The 18,826-nt window shown below is 40.5% G+C and overlaps 1 protein-coding gene and 1 long non-coding RNA gene across 2 annotated transcripts; both read left to right on the top strand.

Moving 5' to 3' along the window:
* The first annotated feature begins 313 nt into the window (after positions 1-313).
* LOC107412601 (uncharacterized) lies at positions 314-1,583 on the top strand. The gene is made up of 2 exons (XR_001580959.4): positions 314-760; positions 1,311-1,583. It is a non-coding gene; the product is annotated as an uncharacterized LOC107412601 (long non-coding RNA).
* A 3,306-nt stretch (positions 1,584-4,889) lies between these two features.
* Positions 4,890-8,093, top strand: LOC125421052 (extensin-2). Its single transcript, XM_048468774.2, has 2 exons — positions 4,890-6,400; positions 8,024-8,093. Exons 1-2 carry the CDS (start codon positions 4,890-4,892, stop codon positions 8,091-8,093), a joined length of 1,581 nt encoding a protein of 526 aa, XP_048324731.2.
* Positions 8,094-18,826: the final 10,733 nt, after the last annotated feature.

The following is an 18,826-nucleotide window of genomic DNA, read 5'->3' on the forward strand; positions in this document are numbered from 1 at the left end:
AGTACTTTATCGCTAGTATTACCGAAATGCTAAAAATTCACATATACATAGTAATCTAAAAGGTTTTATGGCAAAGTTTTAGCATGGATGGAATAGATTCAAACTACAAAGTCAAGAATAAAGAAATTGTAGAGTAATAGGTAGAGAGGGTAGGTAGCTAGTGAGATCCCATCCCTTATTCAATATGCAGTTGAATTAATGGTAAATTAAGAATTTGGTCAAGCAAAAAAATAAAAATTGTAAAATCAAGAAGTTAATTGGAGAAATGAGGATATAAATAGGTGATGCAACGGAGCAAGATCTCCTCAATCCTCACAGAAGTAGAAAGTGGAAAACAAATATGGCGGTTAACAGGGGTGGGTTTTGGGGTAATGTGGCAGTAGTACTAATAGTAAGCTTGATCTTCGTCTCTATTACTTGTAGTAGTACCGCAGAAGCTAGAGACATTCCTCATCATGAAGTGGTTAAATCTTCTTCCTTGCCCGTTAATGATAACAAGATATTTTTTCCATTTCCGTTTCCACTGCCTACACTGCCTCCATTCCCATTCCCATTCCCATTTCCATTCCCTCCAATATTTACCCGCCCTCCACCACCACCACCACCTCCACGATATCCTCCACCACCGCCTCCTTCACCTCCTCCGCCTCTACCACCACCTCCACCGCCACCGCCATCCCCAAAACCACCTACACCATCCCCGAAACCACCTACACCATCACCAGCTCTACCCTAAGTTTAACTATACTACTACGTTCTTGTAAGTGAACACATTTTGACTTTTCTTATTCTTTCTATCTTCTTTTAATTATTTCTATCATCTGAAAAGTTTTGACCAGCTTTACACTAAATTATATATTCCATCCGAAGAAATTATAAGATTATGAAATTCTTGCTTTTCTGCTTCTTTTTTCCTCTCGGCCAGGATAAGAGTGAGATGAGTAATAAACACTTCAAATGCTCCAGAGGGTACCCAAAAAAATAAGAAAATGACACTGTAGAGGGAATAATATATATATATATATATATGTATGAAACAGATCAGGTTAACCAAATTATATATATATATATATATGAAACAGAGGTTAACCAAATTAATTAATGTTGGTCGATTTATTTTCAATGAAGCGGAATAGGACAGAATTATCTTTTGACCAAAAAACGTTCCGTACGGTTTATGAAGATAGACGTTAACTTTTAATTATTGTCCTACGTATATGTTGCTGTTGATGATTTATTCAACGTTTTTTTATTGTTTTTATTTTTTTATAAATCTTTTTAATTTTTAATTTTTTTTTCTTGTATTGCAGGTTATAGTTATAATATAGCTAGAAGAAAAATAAAATTGCCGCGAGAATAAAAATTCTTGTCTCGGCAACTTGCTGCGCACAGCCGTTCAGCCTTATTACATACGTGGGAAACCGGATTGCGAATAAAAGGAAGAAACATAGACTTCATGTTCTGCAGCTACCTATTTTGCAATCTATATATATATATTTATGATGATAGTAATGGCTTGATATTTATGCCTTATAATAAGGCAATAAGTAAAACTTTAATAAATTAATAAATCATCTTATTTATATAGGAATTCTCTTTTTTCTTTTGTCTTTAATTATGAAGATATCAGGTAATTATGATCTTGAATCCAAGATGAGCAATTAATTGTAACATTCCTAATCGGTGTTCTTTTTTTATTATAAAAACAGAGAAAATTATATTGATTAATTTTTGACATTGGAGAAGTACTTCTATCAAATCGTTTGCCAAAAATAAAATCAATCTGCATCTTCAATCCGTTGGATTGGGATCCATGTACGTAGTCTGATCTGGTTGTGTCAGTAGCTTCATATATAAAACTGTAATGCCCGACATTTAAAACATTCAACAAGATAACAAAAGAATTACATAAATAAATTTGTTTTGGAGATTTAATTGTATCCCAACATATAAATATAATATTCCATGCATATGGTACCTTACTGAAGAGTAAATTTATATGTTTTCTTATTAACTAATCAGGTCCTTTCTAAAAAAGAAAAGAAAAGAAAAGACTAATTAATTAAATCAAGTTGTGAATCTCTTTCAACAACAATAATAAAAACAAAAATCTCTCACCTTTTACTCTGTTTTATAAAATTAATTATGTAGCGATCTTGAATCTTTGACAATTATAATACTTTTAATAAACATTGTTTTACTTGTTGAAGTGTGGCAATTTTGCCACTTGATGGTGCATGTCACCGGCTAGCATGCACACCTTGGTATCAAATCCTTTCCTTTTATGAGTTTATATTTTTTGTATGTTTTTAATTGATTCAAGGTATATTTTGATAATGTTTTTTGCCTAAGTTATGTATGCAAAATTATAGGCAAAATTATGCACAAAAGAGTAGGAATGTTATGCTTGAAGTGCCTATGGTGCTGGATTCATAATTTCCAGCAACATAGTTTCACTATTTATCTTATATCTCAGGTTGCAAATGGAGTTTTGGGCTGAAATTTTGAGGGATGTCTACAGACATATATAGAAGACTATGGTTTAAATTTCAGGTCAAAATGACATGGGAAAGTCCATTTTCTATTCCAAACAGATTGCTGTATCTGATGGGCCCAGTATGCAGAGTATGGGCCAGTTTTGGAGCTGTTTGGCCCATGATCCGGTTCCAGAACTTTCCTAGCTCTTGGAACAATATTTATTGATGACCAAGGATGCTTCAAACCAAGTTTCATAAGCAGATACAAAGGGGAACTAAGTAGGTGAAGCTAGTTTGGTTGTTTACCCAAACTAGTTAAACAATAAGAACTTAGTTCAAACCATGTGCCACCTTTTACTATATTTGGAATAGACATGTTGCAGCTGGTTTTTGACTCTTTTGTGTATGAAAAGTTAGGTGTTGACCATTTTACTTTTTAAATTTCAAATACTTTAATCATTTTGTAAGCTCACATGCTTGGCATGTGTGAACTAGTTGTAATTTCAAGCTTATATTGTAAAATGAATGAAATGGCTACACATCCAAGCCTTATTTTCAAAAGCCAACGTGTTCCTCTTCTTCTTATCTCTTCTTCAACACCTTAGAACACTTTAGGAACCCTAAAAACCAGAAAACACCATAACCAAAACCTAAAAACACAACTCACACACAACCATTCCCAAGAGCATCACCAAAAGCTTGCTTGTTGCTAACACTTCAAGCTAGCTTGCTCTTGGTCATAACCTTCTCACCCCAACAAAGTGGTATCAGAGCAAGGCATATTTTTGTGAGATTTGTGAGGTTTTTGGGCTGGTTCGTTCCTTGAGAGTGAAGAGATACTTGAAAGCACAAATATATTTTCATATTCCTTCATACTAGAAAGCAACATTCACATGGCTTCTTCAAGTTTTTCAACTCCTTCTCCTCCTATCTTCAATGGGGAGAACTACAACATTTGGAGTATCAAGATGCAAGCCTACTTGAAGGCTTATGGTCTTTGGGAGGTCACCATAAATCCCCAAGAACCCGAGCCTTTGAGACAAGGGGCAACGGTCAACCAAATCAAGCACCATGAGGAGGAATTGGCTAAAGGTTTCAAGGCTCTCACCGCCATTCATTCTTGTATTAGTGATACCATTTTCACAAGGATAATGGCATGTGAGAGTGCCAAAGAAGCTTGGGACAAACTTCAAGATGAGTTCTAAGGGAGTGCAAGGACAAGGCAAGTGCAAATCCTTAACCTAAGGAGGGAGTTTGAGACTATCAAGATGAAAGACAAAGAAACGGTTAAGGAGTTCACCACAAGGCTTCTTAATATGGTGAATCAAATTAGGGTGCTAGGTGAAAGATTAAGTGACCAAAGGATTGTGGAGAAGGTGTTGGTCTCCTTGCCCGAGAGGTTTGAAGCTAAGATATCTTCATTGGAGGAGTCAAGGAACCTAAATGAAATTTCCTTGACCGAGTTGGTGAACAAAGTATTTTTTTTTTTTAATTAGTACTCAGGTTCAATAAAAAAAAAAATAGTACTCAGGGTGTCTTTTCTTTTTAAAAAAATAGTACTCAGGGTGTCTTTTCTTTTTAAAGGGAACCAGTAACTTTTTTTTTTTCCCCAGACGGAGGGAACTGGTAACTTTTAGAAAATATTGAAAAACGCTACAATCATTAAAAATCCCGAGATGTGATTTATCATAACCAACAAATATACCATGTCCATCTATATACATTAAAGCTTTTCTTTTTTATAAATTAAATTAAGCTTAACTTAACTAATGAGTAATGATATGAATATAAATTAGTACTATGTATATATATATATATATATATAGAGAGAGAGAGAGAGATAATATATTCAGACCTAGTTCGGCAATGCAACTTTTCAACAATGGGAACTAGGATGTTTCATTGGAACTTTCCAAGGAAGGTTCCCAAGGAAAGTGATTGGGGTACGTCTACCTAAAATAATACAAAACTACTCCCTCTTGATAATTGAAGAATAATTGGCACGATCTTTCCTTAATTTCGTTTTTTCAATAAATATATATTTATATATCTATATATAAATTCCCCAGTTGTTTAATTAATTTGACCATGTTGAACACATTTTTGCTTTATTCATCTTTAGAAAACTTCAAAGCACATACTCATGAACAGAAACTTTTCAGATGTTAGTGGGATCCCATTACCCCAATGGCCCATACTTAAAATATATAATTGACAAAACTTTTAGAATTTGATTTAGTGTTTGTTACAAGTTAAAAATATCATATATGTTATTAAAAAAGTGTCATTTAGATCCAAAAGGATAACTATATAAACTGTGAGCTTCTTCTTTGAACTCGTTCACAGATAACACCTCAATCCTACAGCACAATAGAAGTAGAGGGGCTCCTCAGCATTTAGCATTGCTGAAAAATGGCCAATTTTTGGCTTAGTCTGCTCTTTGTTTTGGCAGTATGCCTGGTTGCAAGTAATGTAGCTGCTACTGATGACTACAAACCTTACATTTATGCTTCTCCTCCTTCTGCTCCCTATGTTTACAAGTCTCCACTACCACCATATCCACAAAGACTTCCTCCTTACTACTATAAGTCTCCACCCCCACCTTCACCTTCACCTCCACCACCACCTAAATACTACTATAGGTCTCCTCCTCCACCTCCTAAATACTACTATAAGTCTCCTCCTCCTCCTCCCAAGTACTATAACAAATCACCCCCTCCCCCAACTTATGTTTACAAATCCCCACCACCACCATCTCCATCACCTCCTCCTCCATATGTGTACAAGTCACCACCTCCTCCATCTCCATTGCCACCACCCCGTTATGTCTATAAGTCTCCTCCACCACCATCACTATCACCACCACCACCTTATGTCTATAAGTCTCCTCCACCACCATCACCATCACCATCACCACCACCTCCTTATGTATACAAATCACCTCCCCCTCCTTATTTTTATAAGTCACCACCACCTCCATCTCCATCCTCACCTCCTCCTTACGTTTATCAATCTCCTCCTCCACCTTCTCCATCATCTCCTCCTCCACATGTCTATAAGTCACCACCTCCACCACCACCATCAACATCACTGCCACCTCCTTACATTTATCAATCTCGACCTCCACCATCTCCATTTCCACCTCCTCCATATGTTTACCAATCTCCACCTCCACCATCTCCATCACATCCCCCTCCATATGTCTATAAGTCACCACCTCCTCCATCACCATCACCGCCACCTCCTTATATTTATCAATCTCCACCTCCTCCATATGTTTACCAATCCCCACCACCACCATCTCCGTCACCACCTCCTCCTTATGTTTATCAATCTCCACCTCCACCATCCCCATCCCCACCTCCTCCCTATGTTTACCAATCTCCACCTCCACCATCTCCATCAGCTCCTCCTCCATATGTTATCCAATCTCCACCACCACCATCTCCATCACCACCTTCTCCTTATGTTGGCCTGTCTCCACCACCTCCACCATCATATGTCTATAAGTCTCCTCCACCACCTTCTCCATCTCCGCCACCTCCTTATGTTTATCAATCCCCACCTCCACCATCTCCGTCCCCACCTCCTCCCTATGTTTACCAATCCCCACCTCCACCTTATGTTTATCAATCTCCTCCTCCACCATCTCCATCACCACCTCCTCCTTACGTGTATAAATCTCCACCTCCTCCATCACCTTCTCCCCCTCCTCCTTATATTTATAAGTCACCTCCTCTATCATCACCATCACCACCACCTCCTTACAATTATAAATCCCCACCTCCTCCTCCATATATCTACACGTCCCCACCTCCTCCATCTCCGTCGCCTTCTCCACCATATGTTTACAAGTCATCACCACCTCCTTACGTCTATAATGCCCCACCTTCCCTATCCCCATCGTGTGAGATCCCACATCGGTTGGAAAGGAAAACGAAGCATGCCTTATAATAGGGTATGGATATCTTTCCCTTGAGAGGCCTTCATGTGAGGAAGCAAAGCCGTGAGGTGGTGAGCCAAAGAGAACAATATCTTGGTTGGGCCTAGGAGGCCCAGGCCAGTGGGACTGATAGGTGAAGAGATGGGACCCCTAACCACTGAGAGGCCTTTCCCAAAGGAGCCTAGAGAGGCCTTCCTGACAGGGAACGTAAAATTGTGAGGGGTAGGATTGGGCTCACCACCTAGCTTCCAAAGCAGACAATATCTTGGTTAGGCCTGAGAGGTCCGGGCCAGTGGCATTGGCAGGTGAAGGAGTGGGACCCCTAACCACTGAGAGGCCTTTTAAAACCGTGCAGGTCAGGCCCAAAGCGGACAATATCTCATACAGGTGGACTGGGCTGTTACAGTTAGTATTAGAGCCAGATCTAGATCGGTGTGCCAGCAAGGACGTTGGGCTCCAAGGGGGGTAGATTGTGAGATCCCACATCGGTTGGAAAGGGGAACGAAGCATGCCTTATAAGAGGATGTTGATGCCTTTCCTTTGAGAGGCCTTCCTGTGAAAAAGCAAAGCCGTGAGGGTCGGGCCCAAAACGGACAATATCTCGATTGGGCCTAAAACCCGGGCCAGTGGGACTGGCAAGGAAGGGGTTGTAAGAGGATTCCCCCTAACCATTGAGATGCGTTTTGACAAAACCGTGCGGGCTAGGCCCAAAGCGGACAATATCTCATGTGGGTGGACTGGGCTGTTACAGTTGGTATCAGAGCCAGACTTGGATCGGTGTGTCAACGAAGACGCTGGGCTCCAAGGGGGGTGGATTGTGAGATCCCACATCGGTTGGAAAGGGGAACAAAACATGCCTTATAAGAGGGTGTAGATACATTTTCCTTGAGAAGCCTTCCTATGAGGAAGCAAAGCCATGAGGGTCGGGTCCAAAGCGGACAATATCTCGATTGGGCTGGGAGGCTTAGGCTAGTGGGACTGGCAGGTGAAGGGGTGGGACCCCTAACCACTGAGAGGTCTTCCTCAAAGGAGTTTAGAGAAGCATTCCTGACAGGGAACATACAACCGTGAGGGGTAGGATTGGGCTTACCACCTAGCTTCCAAAGCGAACAATATCTTGGTTGGGCTTGGGAGGCCCAAGCCAGTGGCACTGGTGGGTGAAAAGGTGGGACCCTTAACCACTGAGAGGTCTTTTAAAACCGTGCGGGCCGGGTCCAAAGCGGACAATATCTCATGCGGGTTGACTGGGCTGTTACAGTTGGTATTAGATCCAGACACGGATCGGTGTGCCAGCGAGGATGCTGGGCTCCAAGAGGGGTGGATTATAAGATCCCACATCGGATGGAAACGGGAACGAAGCATGCCTTATAAGAGGGTATGGATAACTTTCCTTTGAGAGGCTTTCCTGTGAGGAAGCAAAGCTGTGAGGGTCGGGCCTAAAGCGGACAACATCTCGATTGGGCCTAAAACCTGGGCCAGTGGGACTGGCAGGAAAAGGGTTGTAAGAGGATTCCCCCTAACCATTAGGACGCATTTTGACAAAACCGTACGGGCTGGGCCCAAAGTAGACAGTATCTCATACGGGTGGACTGGATTGTTACAGTTGGTATCAGAGCCAGACCCAAATCGGTGTGCCAGTGAAGATTCTGGGCTCCAAGGAGGGTGGATTGTGAGATTCCACATCGGTTGGAAAGGGGAACGAAGTATGCCTTGTAACAGGGTGTGGATACCTTTCCATTGAGAGGCCTTCCTATGAGGAAGCAAAGCTGTGAGGGTCAGGCCCAAAGCGAACAATATCTCGATTGGGTCTAAAGTTTGGGCCAGTGGGACTGGCAGGTGAAGGGGTGGGACCCCTAACCACTCAGAGGCCTTCCCCAAAGGAGCCTAGAGAGGCCTTCCTGATAGGGAACGTAAAACCGTGATGGGTAGGATTGGGCTCACCACCTAGCTTTCAAAGCAGACAATATCTTGATTAGGCCTGGAAGGCCCAGACCAGTGGGATTGGCAGGTGAAGGGGTAGGACCCCTAACCTTTGAGAGGTCTTTTAAAACTGTGCGAGCTGGACCCAAAGCGGACAATATCTCGTGCGGGTGGACTGGGCTGTTACACATCGCCTCCTCCTCCATATGTCTATAAATCACCACCACCACCACTGTGAGATCCCACATCGGTTGGAAAAAGAAACGAAGCATGCCTTAAAAGAGGGTGTGGATACCTTTCCCTTGCGACGCGTTTTGACAAAACCGTGCGGGTTGGGCCCAAAGCGGACAATATCGCATGCGGGTGGTCTGGGTTGTTACAGATAGTATCAGAGCCAGTACTCGGATCGGTGTGCCAGCGAGGACGCTGGGCCCCAAGGGGGGAGGATTGTGAGATCCCACATCGATAAGAAAGGGGAACGAAGCATGCCTTAAAAGAGGGTGCGGATATCTTTCCCTTGCGATGCGTTTTGACAAAACCGTGCGGGCTGGGCCAAAAGCGGACAATATCGCATGCGGGTGGTCTGGGCTGTTACAACCACCCCCATCTCCGTCACCGCCACCACCATACTACTACAACTCTCCTCCATCACCATCCCCATCGCCCCCACCTCCATACTACTATAAATCACCACCACCACATTCACCATCTCCTCCGCCTTACTACTACAAGACTCCTCCACCACCAACTGTATATGAAGCATATTTCTAGCTACTTGTATTATTTTCATGTCAGTGTGATGTTAGTGTCCCACTTTTATCATTTCTTCTTTTTTCCTTATTCAATCTTTCTTTTCTAAAAAATGTTATCTTCACCATCAAATTAACAATATCTGCATTTTCTACTCAGGTTATAGATTGGTAAACAAATAATTGCTGGCAAACAAAGTATTTTCTTGGCATCTTCTATGATCTACATCAATTTTATTTAATTAAGTGAGAAACCTCTGTTTGAGAGGGCACGCATAACATGGCCTTAAAGCTGCTTTGGGGCTGCATGTCAGGATCTGTCCAAAATTCCTCATCGGAACCCTAGACAAGCCCTAATCCCAAGGAAACCCTACTGGACCCTCCAATGGAAAATCCGGCAGAACCTCCCCTAAAGGGTGGACTTACCACAATTTTCCTGCACTGAAAACACACTTCTATATACACCACCTTATTCCTCCCACATTACTACAATTTAATTCCACAAATTTACAGCACTGCAAAATAATAACAGGGAATCAATATATGATTCAATAAATATGTCTCCAATCAGTACACAGAGCATTATACAAATGATTGTGAAATTAATACAATGACAGATGAAGCAATACAAGATGGAAAGAAAAAAGGAAGGAAATGCTTCTTGGACTTTTGGCAATGAACTGAGACGTCGAGTTCGCCCCCGGACAATCAACGTCGACTAACCTGGACCTAAAGGAATGAAATTTAAAAATATGAGATGCTAATCATCTCAGTGAGTGACGCACCTTTAAAATTATTTTGGGATGTTAAAATATATATATTTTGTGTTAATTAGTTATTTGAAAAATATGTTTGATGTGTTGAATATTTAGTAAATTTATATTTGGAATTTTGATTCCAAAATTGAATGGAATTAAATATTTGTACATTATAAAATATTTTGGTTCTAAGGAATTTGAGATTTTGGTAATTATTAAACTATAACAGCCCAGACCACCCGTATGCAATATTATCCTCTTTGGATCTGGAAAATTCTCTTACAAGCCAGCCCTCAAGGTTTTGTCAAAACGCGTCGTAAGGGAAAGGTATCCACACCACCTTATAAGGCGTGCTTCGTTTCCCTTTCCAACCGATGTGGAACTTCACAATCCTCCCCCCTTGGGGCCTAGCGTCCTCGCTGGCATACCGATCTGGGTACTGGCTTTGATACCAACTGTCAGGACCCGTCCAAAATTCCTCAACGGAACCCTAGACAAGTCCTGATCCCAGGAAAACCCCACCAGACCCTCTAATGGAAAATTCGGCAGAACCTCCCCTAAGGGTTGGACTTACCACAATTTTCCTGCACTGAAAACACACTTCTATATACACCATCTTATTCCTCCCACATTACTACAATTTAATTATACAAATTTACAGCACTACAAAATAATAACAGGGAATCAATATATGATTCAATAAATATGTCTCCAATCAGTATGCAAAGCATTATACAAATGATTGTGAAATTAATACAATGACAGATGAAGCAATACAAGATGGAAAGGAAAAAGGAAGAAAATGTTTCTTGGACTTTTGGCAATGAACTGAGACGTCGAGTTCGCCCCCGGACAATCAACGTCGACTAACCTGGACCTAAGGGAACGGAATTTAAAAATATGAAATGCTAATCATCTCAGTGAGTAACCCAATCTAATATACAATTATAATAGTAATAATAATTATTGTACATTTGATTAATTAAGAATAAATAAATAAATAATTAATTAATTAATTGGAAATAATATTTTCTCTCAAAACCCTCACCATTCACTCCGTTGGAAAAAGTTTCCTTTTTAAAACATTTTCGCAAAACCCAATATTTTATGTCCCAAAAATCAAGAAATAATTAATTTAATAAAAATTTAAATAATCCAAATTTATAATGAAATAAATTGAAATAAAATAACTTATAACAATTATTAAATAATTAATGCATGTCATAACAATTAATACCGAAATATTAATAAAACTCACATTAAAACAATTCATGAAATAATTAAATAATTAAAATAAATCAATTTATTGAATAATTAAGCAAAGGAAAAATTAAATCAAATTAAAACCTCCATTTGAAATAAATAGTAAAAACAACATTAAATATATTCTTAATTTAAATACAATTTCAAAATATTTATTTTGAAATCTATGTTCTGAAAACCATTTGATGCACCCATTATATACCAGTGGCACCAACGGTACCCAGCGTCCCAAGGTATCACCAAACAGAAGTTAAAGAGAGAAATCGGCATACGGTAGAATGGGTCCCACTGCGCCGCTACAAACAGGCATCCCAGCCATGGAGGGGTGGCCTATCCTCATCCGATGGCAACCACAGGATAACCTCATAATCACCTGTGCGCTACTCACACCCACCTACGCACTCACCACATCCACTTGCGCGCTAATCATATCCATGTATAAAGAACACCAGTACGTATATGGTGCATCTAAAAACTCGTAAATTATAAATCAATATTTTTCAAAATCTCAAAATTCCATAAATATCATTGGGTTTATTCCATCCAATTGAACCTGTAAATTTTTCACAATTCCTTTATAAATCATCGTCATAAATTCATAGCATAAATTCCATCAATTTCAAATCCATCAATTTGAATATACAATTTTTTCAATGGCATAAGGTCAAGCTATTAATATTTCAATGCATAAATATTTTTGAAACATAATAATTTAAATCCATATTTTTCTCAAATTCTCAAAAATCAATTTAAATCAGTAATATGAAAACCATATAAATTCCATATATAATTAATTCATATAATTGTGCACAATAATTGAATAATAACCATAGCAATAATTAAAATAAATCAAAACCATAATTTCTTTAAATTCCCAAATATATTCTTTTGGCACCAAAATATATATTAAAAATATTATAAATTGGCAATATAATTCTAGATAGAAATTCTCATAATATCGAACACATAAACATATTTTTGAGATATTCAATTATGAAATATTCCAACAAATTAATTTAATAATTAATAATTTCAATTTCAATTTCATAAAATTCTTTAAATCAAAATATTTCTTAATATATAAATATTTTGATTCACTCAATTGAGCATCAAATTTCCACATATAAATCCACTAAATATTTGACACATAAAATATGAATTTCAAATATTTAATTCACACAAAATATTCACAAATTTAATTTTCGAAATTAATTTAAGGTGGATCACTCACCTCGAGTATGCAATTAACCCAAGATCCTTCATGGGATCAATTCCACGACGCATACGTGCTCCTAGAACAACAATATTACACACAACTCAAATAAATTAATATTTTATTTGAGTAAATAATACCTGGTACCCGGGGGGTTTAACACAAACGTTAACCAAAATTTATGAGTAATATACCGAATCGAAGTGTGTGAAACGAGGATTACGAATCTGGTCTTACTTCCCCGAGATCGGGCCCTAGGTGGCCGGAATCTTGCTGGAAAGCTCATGGATTTTAGGCCTTCGATTCTCACAATACGTTAAGAATTGAGGAAAGTGGACACCGGATTTGGGTTCAAAGGGTAGGAATTAGTGGGAAAGGATGGGCGGTGCAACTGAAAATTCACCGGAAAGTCGATTTCCCGACGAGCCATCGTGGTCACCGAAATCTGCCACCGCCGGCGGCGCGTCCGGTGGCCATTGGCCATGATTTTTGATGGGAAGGTAGATCGGGGAATGGGTGACTCAACGGGACCGGCGGTGAGGCGAATGGAGGTTGGAATGGAGAGAAATCTGGGTTTGAAGTAATCGGCGTTGCTGCCGGAAAAAATCTCGATCTGGGCGCATCGGCGGTCGGTTGGCCGTGATTTTTGGCTGGCCGGTCGATTTTCAAATGGGCGTCAAGGTGGGGTGGTGCGTGTACTGTTTTGGTGGCCGGAAATGGGTGAACGGCAGTTGGCCGGTTGGGTTTCTCTCTCTCTCTCTCTCTCTCTCTCTCCTCCTTCTCCTTCTCTCTCCTCCCTCCCCTTCTCAGCCAGTCAAAACGCCCGTGGGTGCCACTGTGCACTCACGGGTGGGTCCAATTTTTTGACATGTGGCACCATTGTTCACACACATACAAATCAATGAATAGTATCGACGAGCGTGCCGCTAGTCTGTGAACTCGTATCGACGAGCACTTCACAACCATGCATGAGTCAAAGCTCAATTCCCCATAAACAAAAAGTCAACTCCGGCACCCTTTGGACAGTTTGGACCGCAACTTGTTTCGTCCATAACTTTCAAACCGTAGCTCCGTTTTCGACGTGCTACCAGTCTACGAACTCGTGGCATCGTGCACTTCGCCACGGTACCCTGGTCAACTCGAAATTCCCACCGAGTCAAAAAGTCAACTTTTGACCCCTTCGGTCAACGGTCAACCTCGGTCAACGTACACGGATTCCGGTGCGATTCGGGACGGGGTGTTACAACCTTCCCCCCTTACAAAACTTTTGTCCTCAAAATTTTTGCATGTCACTGGAACAGATGTGGGTACTGCTCACGCATCTGCGCTTCGGGTTCCCACGTGGCTTCCTCGACTAAGTGGTTCCGCCATAAGACCTTAACTAAAGGAATAGTCTTGTTGCGTAGCGTCCGCTCCTCGCGATCCAAAATCTGTACTGGCTGCTCCACATATGAAGATCTTCCCTTAACTCTATGTCCGGACTCTCGAGTACGTGCGAAGGGTCTGCAATATACTTCCGTAGCATCGACACATGAAATACGTTGTGTACTCGAGCTAGCTCTTCTGGTAACGCCAACCTATACGCCACAGGGCCAATCCTCTCCGTAATCTCGTAAGTCCCAATATAACGAGGACCCAACTTACCTCGTCGACCAAAACGTACTACTCCTTTCCATGGAGATAACATTAGGAATACCCAATCTCCTACCTCGAATTCCAAATCCTTTCTACGCACATCGGTGTAAGTCTTCTGTCGATCTTGGGCAACCTTCAATCGATCCCTAATGATCTTCACCTTGTCCAAGGTCATCCTTAAATACTCAGATCCGACCGCATTATTTGTTGCAAGGAGTCTCGCTTCTCCTACCTCACTCCAACACAAAGGTGTCCGACACTGCCTCCCATATAAAGCTTCATACGGGGACATCCCAATACTCGCCTGATAACTGTTGTTGTAGACAAACTCTATCAGGGGCAGTTGTTCATCCCAGCTACCACGAAATTGCATAATGCAAGACCTTAGCATGTCTTCTAATGTCTGAATTGTGCGCTCTGCTTGTCCATCAGATTGCGGGTGAAAAGTGGTGCTGTAGTTAAGTCTTGCTCCTAGTGCATCAGCCAACTTCCGCCATAGTCGTGAAGTAAAGCGCGGATCTCGATCGGAGACGATGGCTAACGGTACTCCATGAAGACTTACAATGCGTTGCACGAACAACTGGGCTAACTTCTCGGGCGAAAAACGTTCTCGTACCGGTAGGAAGTGTGCCGACTTGGTGAGACGATCAATGATTACCCAAATGCCGTCGTACCTTCTAGGTGTGGAAGGAAGCTTGAATACGAAGTCCATGTTGAGTTCTTCCCACTTCCACACGGGAATCGGTAAAGGTTGGAGTAGTCCCGAAGGCTTCTGTCTTTCTGCTTTCACTTGTTGACAAATCAAACACTTTGATACGAAGTCTGCCACTTCTCTCTTCATACCAATCCACCAATAATACTTAACAAGCATCCGGTACATCTTGGTACTTCACGGATGCATCGCATACATCGAGCTGTGCGCCTCCTCCAAAATCTCCTTCTTGAGTCCTGGGATATCCGGAACGCAAAGTCGTCCTTTATACACGAGGGCTCCATCCCTCCTTATTGAAAATTCGGATCAAGACCTTCTTGTACCTTGCCCTTAATTGTCCTCAACTTAGGATCTTCCATTTGGGTCTCTACTATACGATCCACCAACACCGGTCGTACCTGGAAGCTAGCCATGAGAACTCCTGAAGGATGCATATGCATTAACACCCCCATCTTCTTCAACTCCACCATGAGAGGTAGTTGGATGACTTGGACGTGAGCAAGGGATCCAGTAGCCTTCCTACTCAAAGCATCTGCCACTACATTCGCCTTACCCGGGTGATAATCAATCACACAGTCATAATCCTTTAACAACTCCATCCATCGCCATTGCCTCATATTTAACTCCTTCTGTGTGAAAATATACTTGAGGCTCTTGTGGTCGGTATAGATTTGGCATGTGGCTCCATACAAGTAGTGCCTCGAGTTTCCACATCGCTTCCTCGACTGACAGGTATTCGATGTTCTTTTGTAGCAACAACACATGAATTACGCTGCATGCCGATGTCTGCTTTCCCGCTTCCACTTGTCGGCAGCGTAACTTAGCAAGTATACTAGAGGCCTTATCCACTATCACTACACTACCATCACGCCTAATAGTGACTTTAACTTTCCTCTTGTGCAACTTTCATTCTCATGCCCACTAATTAAGGATATTCAAATTGGTCCACGAGAACACGATCTGCAAGTCTTGGTCATAGTCGAACGCTAACCATAAGGTGCTTCTAAAGCATGCATCCTTAAACCAACAACCAACTCTCGTAACTCGATCAGCAATTCAAAAGGTAAGATTAGAACTTAAGTCTAATTTCCTCAAATACTGGTATCACCAAGTTAAGGTTGAGATTAATTCACTTGTCTCCGATTACCCTCCTAGTACTTACAATTATAAAACCCTTGCTTCTCATTGATTAACCAATAGTCTTAACCTCGACAAACATCAATTTTTCTTTTAACTAAATTCATCAAGGTCATGAATAAAATTCTCAACATCCAAATACCATTCTTGAAAACCCTAAGTTTCCCTCATTTCAAATAAATTCCATGAATCCACACCTCAAGCAATAAAGAATTTAAATCCTAATTCTAGCATCACCACCAATACTATGAACAAATCACTAGATCCTTAACCCATAAAAGTATTCCACACTTCTTAAATCCTAACTACATCCCAAAAATCATACTCCTTATCATTGTAAATTATCACCAACAATATCAACCACCTTGAATCGATAAAGCACCACCAATACGAACCTTAAATCTCCAAGGAAATAAGATATCAAGATCTTAGCTTCTAGAATGAAAAATAACCATGCTTAAACATCCAACCATGCCTAAGGAATCATCCTCATCTCATTAACCTCATCAACCACCAAGTAGAACTTTAGTCGCTATCCGGAGCTTGCTCGATTCTCTAAACGCTGTCGTACCTTCTCTTTGTGAATGATAGTTTAAGCACGAAATCCATATTTACATCTCCCTACTTTTACTTATCGGTGACCTAAGTACCTTTATTCGGATCTTGCAACTTCCTTTATCGTGCCAAACCACCATGTCATCCAGTGAGCATTTCATACGTCTTGGTACCCTTGGGGTGTATCGCATACTTTGAATCGCGTGCTTCCTTTAAGATCTCCTTTTTGAACTCAACGATACCCTGCTTTGGATTCTCGACTGGCGATACTTAACCCTTAAGTCGCTCTTGGAAAAACCATAACATAAAACAAATAATAAAATATATTTTTCAAATATACCTAACTTGCATAGGCAATTGTTAAAACTCCACATTGAAACAATAATAAAAACATGAATAAGTGCACAAAATCATATCTTAAAATCCATAGCACAAAATAAAATATGCACGCTTGTAATGGAGGTACGTACGACACCTTCTACATGTTACGTAATCCATGATTCCAACTGTCGCCGACACTCTGCTACCAATACAAACCAGGGTAGTTGCCTATATTGGCCGTCCAATTCCCCGGGCTCGTAGGCAACATGATCATGGGGCTAGCTCTACATGGACCACATTGGTTCGCCGCCTCCATATGGTGCAGTATAATATCAACAATATAACATACAGATACATGTACGAGCACAAACCAAAAATACTTGAATAAAACACCTTTAATTTCAAATACCACTTTGAAAAGCATTTAAATTTTGATAATCGATCGGGAAAATATTTTGACGCCTTGAAATCGATCGACACACATCCTTAGGCAATCATCCTTCTTCTCCATGAACGAAACGGATACCATTCACGATGATAAGCTTGACCTTCAAAAAGAAAAGGCATCCTCGACCATCGACTAGGCCATAGGAATTTCCCGTTAGGCTAGATGATCCTAATTGACACCCTCGAAGATTAGAGTTATTCAAACTCGAGCAACGAATTTGCTTCGAGACAAATGGAAAGAACGCTTTAAGACGGGTAAAACGAGAGATTAGACACAGATGGGACACATAACAATGCACAGTCCCTTAGGAATACTAGAACCTAGAGCTCTGATACCAACTGTCAGGTCCCGTCCAGAATTCCTCCTCGGAACCCTAGACAAGCCCTGATCCCAGGGAAATACCACCGAACCTTCCAACGGAAAATCCGGCAGCACCTCCCCTAAGGGATTTACTTACCATAAATTTACCTGCACTGAAAACACACTTCAAAAATATCCCCTTATTCCTCCCACAATACTACAAATTGGTTCCACAAATTTCAGCACTTCAAAATAAATACAGTAATCCAGTGCATAATAAATACAACAAGAATGAAAGAAATAGTACAACTGCAATAAAGAAGAACAGGGTACTTCACGAAGTAAAACAGCGAGGAAGATCGAGTCCGCTCCGAATGAACACCGACAACCTGGAACCTAGAGGAACGGAATTTAAGAGTGTGAGATGCTAATCATCTCAGTGAGTGACCCTATCTACTACACACTATAATACCACCGTAATAAGTAGATAAATAATAATAAATTGAAATAATAATTTCTCTCAAAACCCTTACAATTCTCTCAGTTGGAAAAGTTCCCCTTTTAAAACATTTTCACAAAACCCTTTATTCATATTCCCCGAAAACCAAGACATCAAATAAATACCAGAACAGTAATAGTTAATTTTTAATTCTCATACAGTTTCAAAACATTTTATTTTTAAAACACAGTTCTGAAATCATTTGATGCACCCACTATATACCAGTGGCGCCAGAGTATCCAGCGTCCCGAGGTACTGCCAGACAGGAGGTTATAGAGAGAAACCGGCATACGGTCGCGTGGCGTCCCACTGCGCCGCTGCTAACCTGGTGTCCCGGCCAAAGGGGGGTGGCCACCCTCTCCGATGGCATCCACAGGACACCCTCATAATATCACCTGCGCGCTACTCACACCCACCTGCGCGCTAATCATATCCGTGTGCACAATATCCATATCACATATACCATATCACATAATCAGAACACCAGTACGTGCACGGTGCATCTAAAAATCATAAAATCCATAGATTTAAATTATAAAACAAATTTCACATTTTTCATAAGCATAGCGGGTATAATCCATCCGCTTGAACCGGGAAATTCTCCACAATTTCCTTATAATCCATACCATAAATTCCATGATTTTCAAATCCACCAACTTCCAAATCCATCAATTTAAATATCCACATTTTTCCAAGCATAAATAATTCTCCAAATATCATAATCAAATCTCATAATATTCCATGGGCATATTTTATAAAAATTGAAATCACCAACATAACCAAATATTTTCTTTGAAATATTTGAAAATCAAATCGTGCCCAATTTACTATTAAAACCACACCAATTTCAAAATCCTCGAAACCATAAAATAATTCCACACGGCATAAATTTGTAA

The sequence above is a fragment of the Ziziphus jujuba genome, chromosome 10 (assembly GCF_031755915.1).
Source record: "Ziziphus jujuba cultivar Dongzao chromosome 10, ASM3175591v1".
Taxonomy (NCBI): Eukaryota; Viridiplantae; Streptophyta; class Magnoliopsida; order Rosales; family Rhamnaceae; genus Ziziphus; species Ziziphus jujuba.